Below are 17,949 nucleotides of genomic sequence, written 5' to 3' on the forward strand. Positions count from 1 at the left end.
GAAAAGGAGACAGGGAAAGGACCCAGTCCAGTATCAAGTCAAAGATGACACAAACATCAATCATATTCCAATGAGCCGTTTCCTTTCTCATGACAAAACAAAGGCTGATCTCACCGAGTATCTTGCAGGAAAAACCATTGAATACAACAAGGACTCTTCCAAGCTGATAATTACATCTGCTGCAGGACATACTAAGAGCAACAGGGAACTGTTATTTAAGGATAACAACCACGAAGAAGCGGACACCCTGCTGATCCAACAGGCGGTGATGGCAACACATCGAAACTCATCTGATGCAGAGTTAGTGGTGTTCTCTCCAGACACCGATGTACTAGTGCTGGTAATAGCAAACTATGACCTCCTGCTAAGAAACACAAGTGTTTCGATGGTTTCTGGAGTTGTTCAAGTACAGCCTATATGGACAGCTTTAGGTGCCAAAAGAGCAAAGGCTTTGCCTGCCTTCCATGCATTCACAGGGGCAGACAACACATGGAGCTTCTCTCGAATAGGCAAGACAACCTGGGTGCAGGTCTTCATGAAAGCAGGTGAAGATGCCGTCAAGGCTCTGCAGATGCTTACATAGGCCACTGAAGTGACTGAAGAGATGGTGTCCACATTAGCTGAATTCGTGTGTGCTGCATACTCACCAAAAGGCATCCAGATAAAGAGCATCCCTGAGCTGCGATGGCATCTTTTCTGTAAGCACATGGCTGAAAGTCAGAAACTTCCTCCTACCCTTGGCGCTCTTAAGCAGCACATCCTGAGGGCACATGTCCAGGCCAGAGTATGGGGTCAGGCAAGCGTCGCTCAGCAGAAGATCCTGGATCCACTTGAGAATGGCTTCTACAAGGACACCGAAGGTCAAGTGAAGCCAATGACAACGGTGGTCCTCCCAGCCCCCAAGGCTATAATTGAGATGGTCAGATGTCAGTGCAGAGGAAACTGTTCTTCTTCCAGATGCTCTTGCAGATCAAAGGACTTATCATGTACAGATCTCTGTTTGTGCAGCACAGAGTGCCAAAATGATGAATATTCTCGGGATATTACATTGAATAACGAGATTGATGATGCTGATTGATTACACAGTCCAACATTGGGTTCTGTTATGCTATAATAACAAGTGATCGCGTGTGTCAAGATATAAACCTGATCATCTCTCCTTTAAGACCATTTTAGATGTAATTATCCTCAGGGCACATATTCTGGGTAGTGTATGGGATCAGGCAAGCATCGCAGGAGATCCTGGATCCATTTCATAATGGCTTCTACCAGGACACCGATGGTCCAGTAAATCGGACATCAAGGTCATCTTCGGGATGGCCAGTGCAGAGGAGATTGTTCCTCTTCCAGATGTTCGTGGGAAATAAAATTACTTAATCTGTACAGATCTCTGTTTGTGCCCCACAAAGTGCCAGAATGATCAAGATTCTCAGAACATTAGTACAGTAATTGGCGAGAGTGATGATAAAGATGATGCTATATCATCTTTATCGGATGAAATTTTGTACTTGTCGAATTATGACGTCATAATGGAGGCACCAATGACATCATCATGAACATATTTTATTCCCCATGGAGAGTTCTTTACAAAGAGCCATGTCTCAATTTTTTATATTCAGCACTTTCGGAGATATCGAGGTGCAAAGTGTTTCCAAGATGGCGGCCAAACCACGTGACCGATGACATCATCATTATTTGTTTTCTAAACTAATTTATTCCTAGATTATGCTCAAGAAATTTCATCCTGATCGGATGAAGTTTTGTACTTGTCGAATTATGACGTCATAATGGAGGCACCAATGACATCATCATTAACATATTTTATTCTCCATGGAGAGTTCTTTACAATGAGCCATGTCTAAATTTTTTCCTATTCAGCACTTTCGGAGATATAGAGGTGCAAAGTTTTTCTGTTTTTCCAAGATGGCGGCCGAACCACGTGACTGATGACGTCATCATTATTTTTTTCCCTCCACCAGTTTATGCCGTCATGTCGCTGAAGAAATTGAATCTTGATTGGATGAAGTTTTGTACTTGACGAATTATCAAATTATGACGTCATAATGGAGGCCTTGGGCCGAGAGAGTTAAAAATTGGGCACAGTATATTCCAGGGCAAGACAAATATGTGTGTAAAGTTTGGCGATTCTACGTGCAACGGTGTAGACATAGTACTGCGAACAAAGAGACAGACAGACAGACAGATGAAAAATCGGTCAGAGACCGAGGACTTGCCGGAATGCACCTTTTTATCGGCCATTTTGGACAAATATGGCGGCCGAACCACGTGACCGATGACGTCATCATTATTTGTTTTCTAAACTAATTTATTCCTTGATGATGCTGAAGAAATTTCATCTTGATCGGATGAAGTTTTGTACTTGTCGAATTATGACATCATAATGGAGGCACCTATGACATCATCATTAACATATTTTATTCCCCATGGAGAGTTCTTTACAATGAGCCATGTCTCAATTTTTTCTATTCAGCACTTTCGGAGATATAGAGGTGCAAATTTTTTCGGTTTTTCCAAGATGGCGGCCGAACCACGTGACCAATGACGTCATCAATTGGGCACAGTCTATTCCAGGGCAAGACAAATATGTGTGTAAAGTTTGGCGATTCTACATGCAACGGTGTAGACGTAGTACTGCCAACAAACAGACAAACAGACAGACAGACAGTCAAACAAACCAACCGATCAACATACTTGCCGGAATCTTTTCCGGCAAGTAACAAACAAACAAACCAACCGATCAACATACTTGCCGGAATCTTTTCCGGCAAGTAACAAACCAAACGATCAACATACTTGCCGGAATCTTTTCCGGCAAGTAACAAACCAAACGATCAACATACTTGCCGGAATCTTTTCCGGCAAGTAACAGACAAACAGACAAACCAACCGATCAACATACTTGCCGGAATCTTTTCCGGCAAGTAAGAAACGGACTCAAATGCAATACCCTCTCCTCTGGCGAGGGTAACAATCATTGCAGGCCCTCACCAGTACTTGTTTTGTGTGATGTATATTGTGTGGCAAATAAATGGAAGGATGTACTCAATAAAGGGTCATTAATTGCAAATGAAAGGACTAAATGGTCTAGCTGTAAAGATCAAAGGTCAGAAAAGTTGTCCAGGTGTAAAGGTCTGAAAAGGACTACATTGATCTAAAGGGTCAAAATGGTTTGAAGTGTCTAAATGGTTTTTTTTTTCTCTTTCTTTTTGTATACTGAATCGAGGCTCGTAAAAGAGCTAACATTTATTTCACAAACAAATCAACCAGACAAAGAAAATATACAAAATATACAAAATATATATCTTAAAAGGTTGAAGGGGTCTAAAGGGTGTTGAAAAACAAGACCCGTTTCCGGTCTTGCTGGCGAGGGTTCGTTTATTCTCAGCTCTCCACGCTATCCATCGAAATCGAAGTTAAGTAATTGTTCCCATTTGTATTTTCGTTATAACTGTATTTATTTTATGGTGTATATATTGTCTCCCGACGAAGATTTTCGGTGCAAATCTTTCATACCTGTATTGAAAATCGTGTTCATTCGTGTCGTGTCTTGAGGCCTTGTACAGTGTACACTGTACAGCCTTGAGGCCTTGTTTTTCTCTCAGCAGTCCGTCGTTTGTGATCCAATAACTTTCGTTCTCTGTTTTCCCAGTCTTTTCACCCCATAGCGTACTTCCTTATGTAAATCTCAACTAAAAAAAAACAAAAAAAAAACATTTCCTTCTCTGTTCTCATTCATTTATTCATTCTTATTCGTTCATTCGTTCTTCGACCACGTGTTTCTCCCCCATTTCCCCAGATAGATTGTCAAATTTCAACTCGTTATTTTATCGTCCATGCGTTATTGTTTGATTATAGTTAGTTTTGGTTTGAATTTCCTGTAACTCGTCATTAATTAATTAATCGTGTTCTGCTCCTCGTGTGCGGCCTTGTAGTTGTACCCCCGTCGGTGTTTGTTAACTTAAGCGTGTTCTGCTTGGCTCTTAGTTTTTTCCCTTCTACCCCGAACATAATACTCTGTCTCACGTTCTAAATCCCCACCCTGCACCCCCCCAAAAAAACAACAAAAAAAAACAACATTTTTTTCCCTTTCTCCACGTGTACTGTTGTCTCATCCTGTATTTTCTGTCCTGGTGTGCTGTTTGCCCCGCCCCCATTATCTCCTTGCCATCCACAGTTTGCCCTGTTCACGTGACTCGTGGTGGTCTCTCTCGGCTCTCCCCCCGTTGGTATTTTGTGCATATAAGATTGTTCACGGTTCTGTTTAAATATTATTTAAATATGTTTAACCTTTCCCCTTCAGTGTTTTACTCAGTGGTATTTTACAACACGCTGTTTTTCTTCCTATTTAAAAGGCTTTTCTCAATTTCCTCTCCAACTAATTCTACTTCAAAAAAAAGAAATTCAATATCTTATACGTCTCCCTCACTACATGGTCTAAATTCACATTCATTCCATCCCTCCTCCATCGTTCTGAATCGGATTGCTAACTTGAAAATCACAACAAACCCAATTTGTTTTCAATGTTCGTCTTTCATTAATCATCCACTTTCTAAACTCCCCTCTTGCCCCTCCCATCCAAATCCCCCCCCCCTTGCACCTACACTCCTAAACTCCCCCCTTGCCCCTCCACTCCTGAACTCCCCCCTTGCCCTTCTCCTCCTAAACTCCCCCCTTGCCCCTCCGCTCCAAATCCCCCCCCTTGCCCCTCCACTCCTGAACTCCCCCCTTGCCCTTCCCCTCCTAAACTCCCCCCTTTCCCCTCCCCTCCAAATCCCCCCCTCGCCCCTACACTCCTAAACTCCCCCCTTGCCCCTCCACTTCTAAACCTCCCCCTTGCCCCTTCCCTCCTAAACTCCCCCCTTGCCCCTCCCCTCCTAAACTCCCCCCTCACTCCTCCAATTCAAAACTCCCCCCAACCCCTCCCATTCAAATCTCCCCCCATACCATTCCTTTCCAATTCTCCCTCCTCCCCCCTCCTCCTCAAAGCTGCCTCCTCCCCACTTCGTCTCCCTTCTATCTCATACCTCCACCCCCCCGAACCTTTTACTTTCCTCTGCCCCCACTCAAACAACCCCTCACTGTGCCTCATCCCTTCACCATCAAACCTTTCATCCTCCTCATCCTTCCCTTTCTTGGAACTCTTCTGCAATCTCTGACACACTATCAACTGCTCTCCCTACCTCCCCCTCTCATCCTTCATCTTACCCTACTCCTCCCTTCCCCTGTCCTGTACCCAATGCTCCCCCTCTCTCTTCATTAACGGTATGGACCTCAAACATCCGGGGCCTTCGCTCAAACCTGACTGATCTCTCCATACAGGTTGCTTCTGACAATCCAGACTTGATCTGCTTAACAGAGACTTTCCTCCTTCAAGATGTCTCTGATTCCTTAATATCTCTTCCTGGTTACTCCCTCCTCCGGTATGATAGACCTGAGCCTCGGCCTGGTGGTGGGGTGGCTATCTTTATCAAAAACTCTCTTCCTCACTCTCCTTGCACTGCCCTCTCTCCTCCTCACCCCCAGGAGTACCTCTGGCTACGGCTTCCTCTCCGCTCCCACCTTTTGTTCATATGTGTTCTGTACCGTCCCCCAAACAGTGATGACTCCATCTACATTTCACTGTCTGACAACATGGACCAACTTCTATCCACTCATCCCAACTCTCTCTTCCTCATATGTGGTGACTTCAACTGTCATCATGCCACCTGGTTGGGTGTGGGTTCCTCTCTCACCAGTCATGGCACCTCAGCAAAGGACTTCTGTGACTCACTGGGATTGACACAATCTGTCAATTTCCTGACCCGGATCTCAGCCAATGGAGTATCTTCTCTTCTAGACTTGGTTATGACAAACTTCCCTGCTAATGTCTGCTGCTCTTCTTCTGCTCCAATCGGTTCTTCTGATCATGTGCTTGTCAAAGTGGACAACTCTCTGGCCATTCTCAGAGAGCCTCCTCAGCGTCGACGAGTCTGGCATTTCACTCAGGCCGACTGGGACGGTTTTCAAGCAGCCATCAATCGTCTGGATTGGTCTCCCATCTCCACTGCCTCTGACATCAATTCTTCCTGGGAATTCTTCCAAAGCAAACTGATCTCTCTCATGCACAGATTTATCCCATCTCGCCTTCAGTTGTCTTACCCTTCCTCCCGTCCATGGTACACTGAATCTTGTGGTGAGGCAGTTGCCCTGAAACAACTTGCCTTTGCCTCTTGGAAGGCTAATCCAACTGAAGGCAATCTCAGTTCCTTCCACCAAGCTCGGAACAAGTGTGTGTCTACCCTCAGGAGTGCCAGGAAGCACTATCTCTCCTCACTCAAGAATGAACTCTTAAACCTGTCTCCTTCCTCCAAATCCTGGTGGCGTCTGGTCAAATCCGTTTCTGGTGTTTGTTCCCCCCCCATCCCCTCCCTTACCTCAAATGGCCACACAGTTGACATCGCACGTGACAAAGCCGAATGCCTCAACTCTGTGTTTGCCTCAAAATCCTTAGTCCCAAACCCATCTCTCTCTGTTCCCACCTTTCCCAGTCGTACCCAGCTGCTCGTGGACTCTGTGTCCTTTCCTCCTGACAAGGTGGAAAAGTTTCTGTCAACCCTCGACTCGGATTCTGCAACTGGACCTGACGGCATCAGCCCACGGGTCCTAAAATCCTGCTCTGCCGCTCTATCTCACCCTCCCTCTGTTCTTTTCACCCTATATTTTGCTCAAGGTCATCTGCCAGCATCCTGAAAATCAGCAAACATTACCGCTTTACACAAAAAAGGTGCAAAAACAGATCCTTGCAACTACAGACCAATCAGCCTGCTCCCAATTATCAGCAAAGTCATGGAATCCATCATTGCTTCGGATATGAAATCTTTCCTCTTCTCCAATGGCTTGATCTCTCATCATCAATTTGGTTTCAGACCAGGTCACTCTACTCTGGACATGCTGCTTCTGCTGTCTCAACAATGGATGGAGGTCCTCAATGCCAAACAGGAAATCAGAGCTGTCTCCCTTGACATATCACGTGCCTTCGATACGGTCTGGCACCCAGCTCTGCTCACCAAACTCTCCTCCTATGGTATCCATGGAAATCTCCATGCATGGCTTGCGGACTTCCTCTCTGGTCGTCGTCAACGTGTGGCCCTGAATGGATTTCTCTCATCTCCCCTTCCTGTTCAGGCTGGAGTTCCCCAAGGCAGTGTGCTGGGCCCTGTGCTTTTTCTGGTCTTTATCAATGATCTCTCCGACTCTCTGGAAAATCCTCTCTATCTCTTTGCTGATGACTCCACTCTCTGCCGCTCCATTCCTCTTCCCGCAGATCGGCAGTCTGCAGCCTCCTCACTCTCTAAAGACCTGGACAAAATCACAGACTGGTCAAACAAGTGGAACATGTCTTTCAATCCTGACAAATCTCACACTCTTACTATGTCTCTCCGAAAAGATCGACTGGACAACCCTCCCTTCTACTTTCTCAACAATCCTCTCCAAGAAGTTCTGTCGCTCAAGCTTTTGGGTCTCACTATCTGCCATGATCTTTCTTTGGAAAACCACATTTCCAAGCTGGCCTCCAAAGCCAGTCGCCGACTGGGCATCCTCCGTCGTGCGAAGTCCTTCCTAGGCACACCTGAGCTCCTCACCACATACAAGGCTTTCATCCGCAGCTCAATGGAATACTGTTCTCCCCTATGGGCTGGTGCTCCTGCCTCACACCTGGCTCGGCTTCACGCTGTTGAATCCAAAGCTTTCAGAATCATTGGAATCTCCCACGATGAAGCTATCTCTGAGGGCCTTTCACTCACTCACCGCAGGCAGGTCGGTGGTCTTTCTGTCTTCTACCGACTCCTCTCCGGCCTTGCTCCCCCAGCTCTCTCTGTGCTCTGTCCCCCAAATATTCCTACAGGTCGCACAAGATCTGACAGCCACCCTCTGATGGTTAAACTGCCAAAATCTCGGCTCTCTGCTCACCTTCACTCTTTCATTCCTCTTTTCTCCCGCCTCTGGAACAAACTCCCACACTCACTTCAATCACACTCCTCCCTCCAGGTCTTTAAAACAGCTGTTCACCACCATCTCTTATCTTCCCCCATCCAAAACCTTGATCTTTTCTACCCCCACTAATTCACCACAGATCCACCTTGTTTGAAATTCCAACTTCTTTCCTGGAAGTCCTGGCAGTGTCCATATGTTTTATACCTCTCCCACCCCCCCCCCCCCCCTTCCCATGCCTCTCTCCCAAAGCACTCTCCCTCCCACAGTTCTCTTGATGTCTCCATGTCTCTCGGTCCCTGCTCTCAAATGTTGTGTTTGTGTCCTTCCCCCTCTCTCTAACGCTCCCGATGTTATTTGTTTTATGTGTCTGTTTGTCTTTCTGTGTGATTAATGTTCGCTCTTTCACGAGCCTCGATCTTGTATACAAAAAAAAAAAAAAAAAAATTTTTTTTTGGGGTCTAAAAGGGTCAGAATTGTCTAAAGGGCCTTAAAAGGGTCGAAAGGTCAAAGGGGTCTAAAGGGTATTGAAAGGTCTGAAAGGTATGAAGGTCTAAAAGCCTAACGGTCTAAAAGGGTCAAAAGGGTATCAAGGATTTGAATTGTCTTAAGGGTTCTAAAGGGTCTAACAGGATATATAGGGTATTGGGGTTCTAAAGGGACTTTGGGGTCCACGGGTTCTAAAGGGCCTAATGTGGTATATAGGGTCTTATGGCGCTTTCCGTACCGTACTGTAACCAAAATCCGTTTTTTCGTTTTTCCATTGCCAAGCGAACCGTACCGTACCTAAGTACCCGTGCTAAATTTGGTTCCTGCTATGGATATGTACCAAGCGAGCCGAACCCGGACCTATGGGTGGAGCTGGCAATACTGCAGACCGTTGATTGGTCAATCACAATCGTCACATAACCGTCACACTATGTTCAGATCCACTATTTTGTAATACCACAATTCCAGAGAGAAGATAGCGAAAGCATAAGTGATAAGAATCATAAAAAATACATGAAAAACCTGGAGAGTTCAGTTTGGCCTGCTGCGGAGGTGCAAGCCCTCATCAGTGTTTCTGGCGTCTTTCAGCTTCTTCTCAAACACGTCCTCTCTCTTTTTGCATTTCGCTAAAAAAAACTCATGTTCAGATAAAACCAAAACCCGACGAAGAAGTAAAACACAGCTTCAAGTTCCTCCATAGTTGCGGAGCTGTTTGCAGTTTAGTGTCGCATGAGAAATGAATGACGTCATCACAGCGGTCCGTTTTTTTTTCGTCACTTCAGATAACTCCGCCTATTTTCACGGTTCTGTTGCGCGATGGAAAAACGACACAGGGATTACCGTACCGTACCGAACCGTACTGTACAGTGCCGTACCGTACCGTTCTGTGCAATGGAAAAGCGCCATTAGAGTTCTGAGGGGGTCTATAGGGTATTAAGGGTTACAAAGTCTTCAGGTTCTATTCACTGATAGGGAAACAATACACCTAGATGTATTGATGAATGGTAGCTGGACATTAAACATTGATGTAGTGACTGGTATGGAGACACACCTGGTGCATTGACTCATAGGTCCACAATAAACATCTCTCTGTTGATTAGTAGGTCCACAATGAACATCTCTCTGTTGACTAGTAAGTCCACAATAAACATCTCTCTGTTGATTAGTAGGTCCACAATAAACATCTCTCTGTTGATTAGTAAGTCCACAATAAACATCTCTCTGTTGATTAGTAGGTCCACAATAAACATCTCTCTGTTGATTAGTAGGTCCACAATAAACATCTCTCTGTTGATTAGTAGGTCCACAATAAACATCTCTCTGTTGATTAGTAAGTCCACAATAAACATCTCTCTGTTGATTAGTAGGTCCACAACAAACATCTCTCTGTTGATTAGTAGGTCCACAATAAACATCTCTCTGTTGATTAGTAGGTCCACAATAAACATCTCTCTGTTGATTAGTAGGTCCACAATAAACATCTCTCTATTGATTAGTAGGTCCACAATAAACATCTCTCTATTGATTAGTAGGTCCACAATAAACATCTCTCTGTTGATTAGTAAGTCCACAATAAACATCTCTCTGTTGATTAGTAAGTCCACAATAAACATCTCTCTATTGATTAGTAGGTCCACAATAAACATCTCTCTGTTGATTAGTAGGTCCACAATAAACATCTCTCTGTTGATTAGTAGGTCCACAATAAACATCTCGCTGTTGATTAGTAGGTCCACAATAAACATCTCTCTGTTGATTAGTAGGTCCACAATAAACATCTCTCTGTTGATTAGTAAGTACACAATAAACGTTGATATATTTAGTAGTAAGGAAACGATAATCATTGTTGCATTAACTTGTCGGTAGATAAATAAGTTCATTGATCTTCATATAAGCATTGTATTTGTTGTACGCAAATTTGTATATAATGGCATTTGATGTTCTGATAAAAAATTGATGAACAGCGACAAACATTTTTTTTTTAACAAACAGCGGAGTTCTGGAAATGGAAGAATCATGCGAACAGCCAGACACCCTAGCAAAGGACCAATATATCTCGACAGATATAAAGAAGAAGAAGCCTCCATTAGCAAGGTAAATTAACTTGACTCATGACAAATTAAAGAAAACAAATTGTGATTTTATCTATTATAAAATGAAACGATCTCATGTACACTCCAAGCAAAAAAAACAATATGCATTCTTATCCTCATAAGCCAGGTGTAAGGAAGTCAGCAATTTGAGATTTAATATAGTAGTGTCAAATGTTTATGCAGCTGGTTGTTTAAACTCATGTGGAATTTATACCGGAAGGGAATTATTACACAAAAGAAGAGAAAAATATTATTAAACCTTCCCGCTTAATGTCGGGCCATAATGGTGAAAGCTGGGCAAATGGTAGACTCGAAATATTGATCCAAGGTGTTTGTATGTAATGCATAAGTCAAAACCCAAGTTTATAGAAATTCAGTGAAACTTAAAAAAATAATCAAGGAATTAAAGTATTGTTACGTTTATGGGGGGTAGGGAATGGAATACCTTAGGCCAGGTAGGGTTGTATAGGTAGGGTGCTCCGACTGTCGTGAAGAAGAAGAAACCTGTAACTTAAGTAAGCTTCGTGTGTTCGGATTAGGTTGCCATACGGATGGTGGCTCTTGTGCTATGTAGCTTAGGGGTTAAGGGTAAATTCCCTGTGTGTAAATTGCCTCTGTGGTTTTTCCGTTGTTCCTTATGACACACACCACACCAGCCATGCACTCTGCACCTAAATTAATAACACAAAATAAAAGCCACCAGGATTCAGACATTGAACACTGCCGCTGGCACCGCCAGACAAGTCATCGCATCACCAAGCAGGCAGGGCCGTGGGGCCCCGCCCCGAGGGGTGATGATTGTCAGGGTGATGGACTGCTACGATGGACTCTTTGATTGGAGCGCACGCAGACGTCATCAGATGACGTTTGAGGCCGGGGAACAAAAAGGCGAAGCGGCTGCCTTTTACTCTCTTGCGTTGGGACATTCTGTGCGGGCAGACATTTTTTTCTCTCTCTCCGGGATGAGCCTGGTGTTGGCTTAGCGGTTAGGGTGCCGGCTTGGGATCCTAGGATCCTGGGTTCAAATCCCGGTCGATCGCTGAATTAACGCCAGGGGGGTTGACTCAGCCTGTCATCCTTCCGAGGTCGGCAAATTGAGTACCAGCTTGCTGGGATGAATGATCCCGGTGTGTACCCCAGTTTAGAATAGGTACACCATATCCCTGCGCATCGTAAGAGCGTGATCAAGGGTTGGCGTCAGGAAGGGCATCCGGCCATAAAAACATTGCCTCAAACAGGGAACCATGATTGTCATGGGGCCCGCAAGGCTAACCCCCGCTCTAGTGGGGAAAATGGCCTTAAAACGATCATTCATTCATTAATTCATTCCGGGATGGCCTTCATAGCGTGCAGTCACACCGTTGCTCTGTCTTTGTGTCTCAAGTATAAAGCGAACAGTCACATTTTCTTTCTCTTGGTACTGGCTGCGTGGTGGGCGGTCACAGTTTGTGCTCCTCTTCTCTTCCTTGCTCTTGGTCCTGACATTGGCGTCCTGTCACAGCTTGTGGATTCTGATGCTCTTGGTTTTTTGGCTTCGTGGCAGCTGTGTGCTGTGCCGAGTTAGCCGGAGAGACTGTGGTGCTTTGTGGAGCGGACGACGAGAGTGGAGTTTGGGCCTGCTCGCTTCACGTTCGGCAGCGGCGGGGAACGGACTGCGCGCCAAGGCCTGCTTTCCCGTGCATGGACTCGGGGACCCGTTCAAGGGCCAATGGGGTTTGAGGGCTGCTCAAAGCTGAGTACACACAAACGTACACACACACCTTTTATTACTTTCATTTATTTCATCCCCTTGTGTTGTATACGAGTCCGTCTGGAGGGTCCCTCGATTAGGAATTTAGTTTACCGTACCGTTTTGTATCCTGGCATTACTTTTATTAAACCCATTAATTGTTGAATTTGAAATCCTTGTCCTGTCCGGTTTATTTGTTTGTGGTTCGGAAAACCCGCTTCGCGTCCGACCGTGCAGGTAAGCTTTGCTGCCCTCCACTACACCCTCGAGAGTATAAAATAACACCACCATATTTGGACTGAACGCCTTGGAGTGTAAAGCTCGATCGGCCATTCGTCACCTTGGGGATATTAATCCTCAGGAACATGACAACTGGTGTCAGGAGTTTGGGATTCGAACCCAGCGGACACTCTTGTCCGGGGGTTGCAACCCAGTCCGGGGGTTGCGGGTTCGACACCTGCTGAGGGCGAAATTGCGCTCAGCTTTCGGAATCAAAATTTTTAACGATTGTCTTTCTCTCGTCGAGGGGGAGGTAATCGTAGTACCAAGGTGTCAATTTTTTTTTCGTTGATTGGTATCGGGAAGAGTGCAAGACAGTGCATTGCTAAATTTAAATTTTATTTTTGTCTGAGGTAAATTACACGCGAGCGGGAAAACCCCTTGGCCAGCGCGTAGGCGGACGTGAGTGAGATGGCCGAGTGGATGGAGGGTCCCTAAGAACTTGGAAGCGCGGGTTAGTGGGGTATGAAAATTCCCCCATTCCTGAGCGATCGAGCCATGGAACGATTCCGATGGGTTTCCAGGCCATGTACAATTTGTTAAAGGGAATGAAAGGAACAATTGGCTGAAAAAATGAAGAGACAAATTAATGGATTTTTTTTTTTTTTTTTTTTTTTTGTATACTGAATCGAGGCTCGTGAAAGAGCTAACATTTACTTCACAAACAAATCAACCAGACAAACAAAATATATAAAAAGAGGGAGTGGAAAAGAAGATGGGGAGAGAAGGGGAAGCACACAAACACAACATTTGAGAGCAGGGAGATGTGTGGAAGGGAGAGGGCTTGGGGGGAGGAGGCGTGGGAAGGGGGAGGGAGAAGAATAAAACACAAGGACACCAAGGACTTCCAGGACAGAAGTTGGTATTTCAAAAAAGTGGAATTGGGGTGAAATTAGCGGGGGTAGAAAAGATCAAGGTTTTGGATGGGGGAAGATAAGAGATGGTGGTGAACAGCTGTTTTAAAGACCTGGAGGGTGGAGTGGGATTGAAGAGAGTGAGGGAGTTTGTTCCAGAGGCGGGAGAAAAGAGGAATGAAGGAGTGAAGGTGAGCAGAGAGTCTTGATTTTGGCAGTTTGACCATAAGAGGGTTGCAGGCAGATCTTGTGCGACCTGTAGGAATATTTGTGGGACAGAGCCCAGAGAGAGCTGGGGGGGGGCAAGGCCAGAGAGGAGTCGGTAGAAGACGGAAAGACCACCAACCTCCCTGCGGTGAGTGAGTGAGAGGCCCTTGGAGTTAGCTTCATCGCGGGAGATTCCAATGATTCTGAACGCTTTGGTTTCAACAGCGTGAAGACGAGCTAGGTGTGAGGCAGGAGCACCAGCCCAGAGGGGAGAGCAGTATTCCATTGAGCTGCAGATGAAAGCCTTGTATGTGGTGAGGAGCTCAGGTGTGCCAAGGAAGGACTTCGCACGACGGAGGATGCCCAGTCGGCGACTGGCTTTGGAGGCCAGATTTGAAATGTGATTGGAATACAAAATAGTTACCAAAAGGAATAAAATGGAGGGAATGAATGAACGATTGGAAAACCAGATTGAGGGAATGATATTACAAATGAATAACAACAGTGAACAAATGAAGGGAATAAGTGAACGGTTGGAGGGAAAAAATGAGGGAATAAGTGAGCAATTGAATGAACAAATGAAAGGGGAATTGAAGGGAATGAGTGAGCAAATGGATGCTCAAACCAACAAAATTGATGATAGATGGACGAGTGAATTAAAGGAAGAACAAAATAATGGAATTGGGGCACAGAAGATGGCATGTTTAGAGGTACATAGGGAAAACTAAAATTTTAATGGGGAATGTTTGGCTGGAAATGACCTGGAAGGTTGTCGGGCGTGTGTGGATGCCAGAATGCACCATCAGGGGGAGGAATTGGAAATTGGGCAGCACCAGGGCGGTAATTTGGAGCAAGAGGTAAAAAATATTGGAGGTCCGTGTAATGGAACCTGACCGGGTGGTGATAGATAAAGACCTGTTGGAGCCAGAATTGATTGGGGATGATGAGATGAATGATGACACGGGAGCGGCTGGAGACCTGGGGCAATACCATCGAGGGAGAGATTTGCCCGTGTCCAACAGAGTCTGGGAGATGAGATGAGGTGAGTCGGTCCGCTGAATATCCCCAGGATGGGATTAAGGTGACCAAGGGGACCCTCACCACGAACAATAATTGGGCACCAGAGGCTCCGAAACTGGATACCCAGCAGGGGAGGGGGGGGGGGGGGTGCTTTGGCCCTGAGCTGGACTCGGACATGGAGGAGTCGGGAGATAGAGCCTTGGAAAAACTGGTACCCATAGTGAATTTGGAACAGCTGCAGGGAGGGGCAGAAAAACCCGAAGAAGTGATTGTAACCTGCAGCTGTGGCTGTGCACACAAAGTCAAAATTTTCAAAAGTAAACTTACAATGAAATTTAAATTTAAATGGGAATTCAATTTGGAGCAGCCGTGGTGGGAATTGGTCCCCGGGCTACGAAATTCGGACCAGGAGAGGTCATTGGGGTCAGTCTCGTGGGAAATTGCCCCACTTGGAAATTGGGGTGTGCCAGCCAACTGGGGGGCTGTGCTGGAAAAATTTGGACGTGGGGTCCGACCATGGGTGTCGTGGTATGAACCCCTCGGAGTGTAAAGCTCGATCGGCCATTCATCACCTTGGGGATCGTAATCCCCGGGAACACAACAGTATTTTCTTTAACAAATGAGTAATTGTGCTGAAACAAAAATGTCTCTTCCTGGAAGGACAGTTACCAGAGAAACAACTTCTTTAATAAGACGTCTTATTGGAAGAAAAATAACTATGGGATGTAACAATCCAAACATATTGTCCAATGGGAGGCATGGGGAAAGAGGGAGGGGGAGGGAGAGGAGGGGAAGGGGAGGTGAAGGGGGAAGGGGGGAAAGGGGAGGAGGTTGAGTGAGGGGGGGAAGGGGAGGGGAGGGGGGGGGGAAGGGGAGGGGAGGGGAGGGGAAGTGAAGGGGAGCATGGGGGAAGGGAAGAGGGGGGGAGGCAGGAGAGGAAGGGGGTTCATTTATATGCTGGTGGGTGAATGTGGCGTTCATCCCGTTTCTTTGTTAAGTGTGATGCAGAACAGGAGGAAGAAGAAGCCATACTAACAACTTCGTATACTTCCGGAATTGTTTGATTTATCTGTGTTCAAATGTCTGGTGATTGTTTTGTATTTATTTATGCGAATGTGCACTTGTATATAACTGTCATTAATTTTAAAAAGCTTAGGAACTATCGAGCGATTCTTTTTTTTTTCTTAACTCCAAAAAAACGATCTTTAATTTTTCACATTTTTTTTTTTGGCCTAAAACACTCCCAGGCACTCACTGATGAACCTCTGAAAGTTTGAGGAAGATCGACACAGACAGACAGACAGACAACTCTTACATAGTAGATATATATATATATATATATATATATATATATATATATATATATATATATATATATATATATATATATATATATATATATATATATATATATATTTGAGAAAAAGACGCACTAAAAACAGAGATATTTTGGACAACGTTAGCTCAGTCGTTGCATCACAAGGCAATATAACATAATAAAATGATATGTATATGATAAATCATTATACAGACTTGGCATTTAATATGGAATATTTTTTTTCTTCTTGAATTGGGTTTACTTTCTTAACTCAGTATATCAATCTGGTGAGTTTCTTTTACACTTTGGTGATTTATTTGTTGAAAGAACCATGTCACTGATTGTCTGTTGCAGCAAGAAGTCAACAACAGGATTATATCACAGGTGGCGTGGCAAAATGTACGGACAGGTGCATTTGACGATTGGCTTCACAGTCGGGTATACAAGGGTTGTTGCGTTCTGTATTAGTGGAAAACAACTGCTGCACGTCTCCAAAAGTTATTGCCGCTTCCTCTGGAGATGGTCCGTCAACTCGACAATGTTGTTTGTCATGGAGTGGTGGCTTTACGAAATTACGGCATGAAAGAGCGTGCTATTGCTCGGCAGTATGGCATCACTCAAGGTCAGGTGTCAAAGATCCTGAAACGAAATACTCAGAGGGGTGTCCCTCTTCCAATACTGAGGCCAGGACGTCCCCTCAGAACCACAAGGAGGGATGATTGCCAGCTGCACCGGTTAGTCCGCAATGGCCGTACCAAGTCAGCTAATCGGCTTAGGGCTGAGTGGCAGCAACTGACAAATGTGCCTGTATCCAGAAGGCTAGTCAACCAACGACTGGTTCAAGCAGGCTATCGTGCCAGGTGTCCCCTGAGAAAGCCACGCCTGACCAGACAACACCGCCAGCACCGATTGCAGTGGGCCAGAGAGCACCGCCAATGGCAGCCAGGACACTGGAATCATGTGATCTTCAGTGACGAGTCTAGATTTCTGGTCTATCGTCAAGATGGCCGTGTCCGAGTGCGCAGACATGTGCATGAAGCCTACAACAAAGATTGTATAGTGCCAAGAGTCCAAACTGGAGGTGGTGGGGTGACCGTTTGGGCTGCTTTTAATGCAGGGGGAAAAACTGACCTGGTTGTTCTGAATGGAAACCTGAACCAGTTCAAGTACAGGGCCATTCTGGAAGAAACATTGCTTCGATTTGCTTGTGCAGCCTTTCGAGGAAACTTTGTCTTCCAAGATGACAATGCACGGCTTCATCGTACTCGCATGATCCAACACTTTCTTGCTGACCATGGTGTACAGCATATGGAGTGGCCTGCCAAGTCCCCGGATATGAATCTGATAGAGAACTTGTGGGCAGAATTAACGCATCAAAACGACCACTTGGACCAGCAGCCGACCTCTGTGCGTGAATTGCAGCAGGCTATTGTCACTGCATGGCAAGCGATTCCTGTCCAAACCTTGGCAAATCTCGTGAACAGCATGCCTCAACGTGTACGTGCTCTCCTGAATGCTCGTGGGGGTTACACGAAGCACTGAGCTGTAATTTTACTGTCCGTAATTCCAGTCGTAATTTAACTTTTGTTTTTGTTAAAATATTTTTTGACTAATGTGCAAAATAAAGAGATACTTCTGGAAAACGCAGAGAAGTTTAACACAGTACTGTCCATGAATTGAGTTCGATATCAGTTTACATCACTTTCAAGGATCAATTTATTTGTTTCGAAATGTCAAATGTGGTTTTTGTTTCTTTTAAAGGTCACATTAACAAAATGTAGAATAATTTCAACATCTATCTATAATTCCATTAATCTCTGTGTGTATGTGTGTATGTGTGTTTGTATGTGTGTATGTATGTGTGTATGTGTGTATGTTTGTCTGTGACCGCTGTTTCTCGACAACTACCGGTCCGATATACTTGAAACTTGCCAGGTATATTGCTGGGGACCCGAGGATGTGCCTTTT

At 45.1% G+C, this 17,949-nt stretch overlaps 1 protein-coding gene across 3 annotated transcripts in view; it reads left to right on the forward strand.

The window, feature by feature from the left end:
• The window catches only part of LOC137422356 (uncharacterized), a 162,073-nt gene that overhangs the window by 17,406 nt on the left and 126,718 nt on the right, over nt 1-17,949 (forward strand). For all 3 annotated transcript variants that reach the window (XR_013622685.1, XM_078773426.1, XM_068109106.2), the window contains exon 2: nt 10,474-10,575. Coding sequence is in view for 2 of the 3 variants with exons in the window: in XM_068109106.2 (XP_067965207.2) it covers nt 10,474-10,575 (102 nt within the window). In the remaining variant the exon portion in view is untranslated. The remainder of the gene's footprint in view (nt 1-10,473; nt 10,576-17,949) is intronic.

This window comes from Myxine glutinosa, chromosome 2, assembly GCF_964187855.1.
Source record: "Myxine glutinosa chromosome 2, kmMyxGlut1.1, whole genome shotgun sequence".
NCBI lineage: Eukaryota > Metazoa > Chordata > Myxini > Myxiniformes > Myxinidae > Myxine > Myxine glutinosa.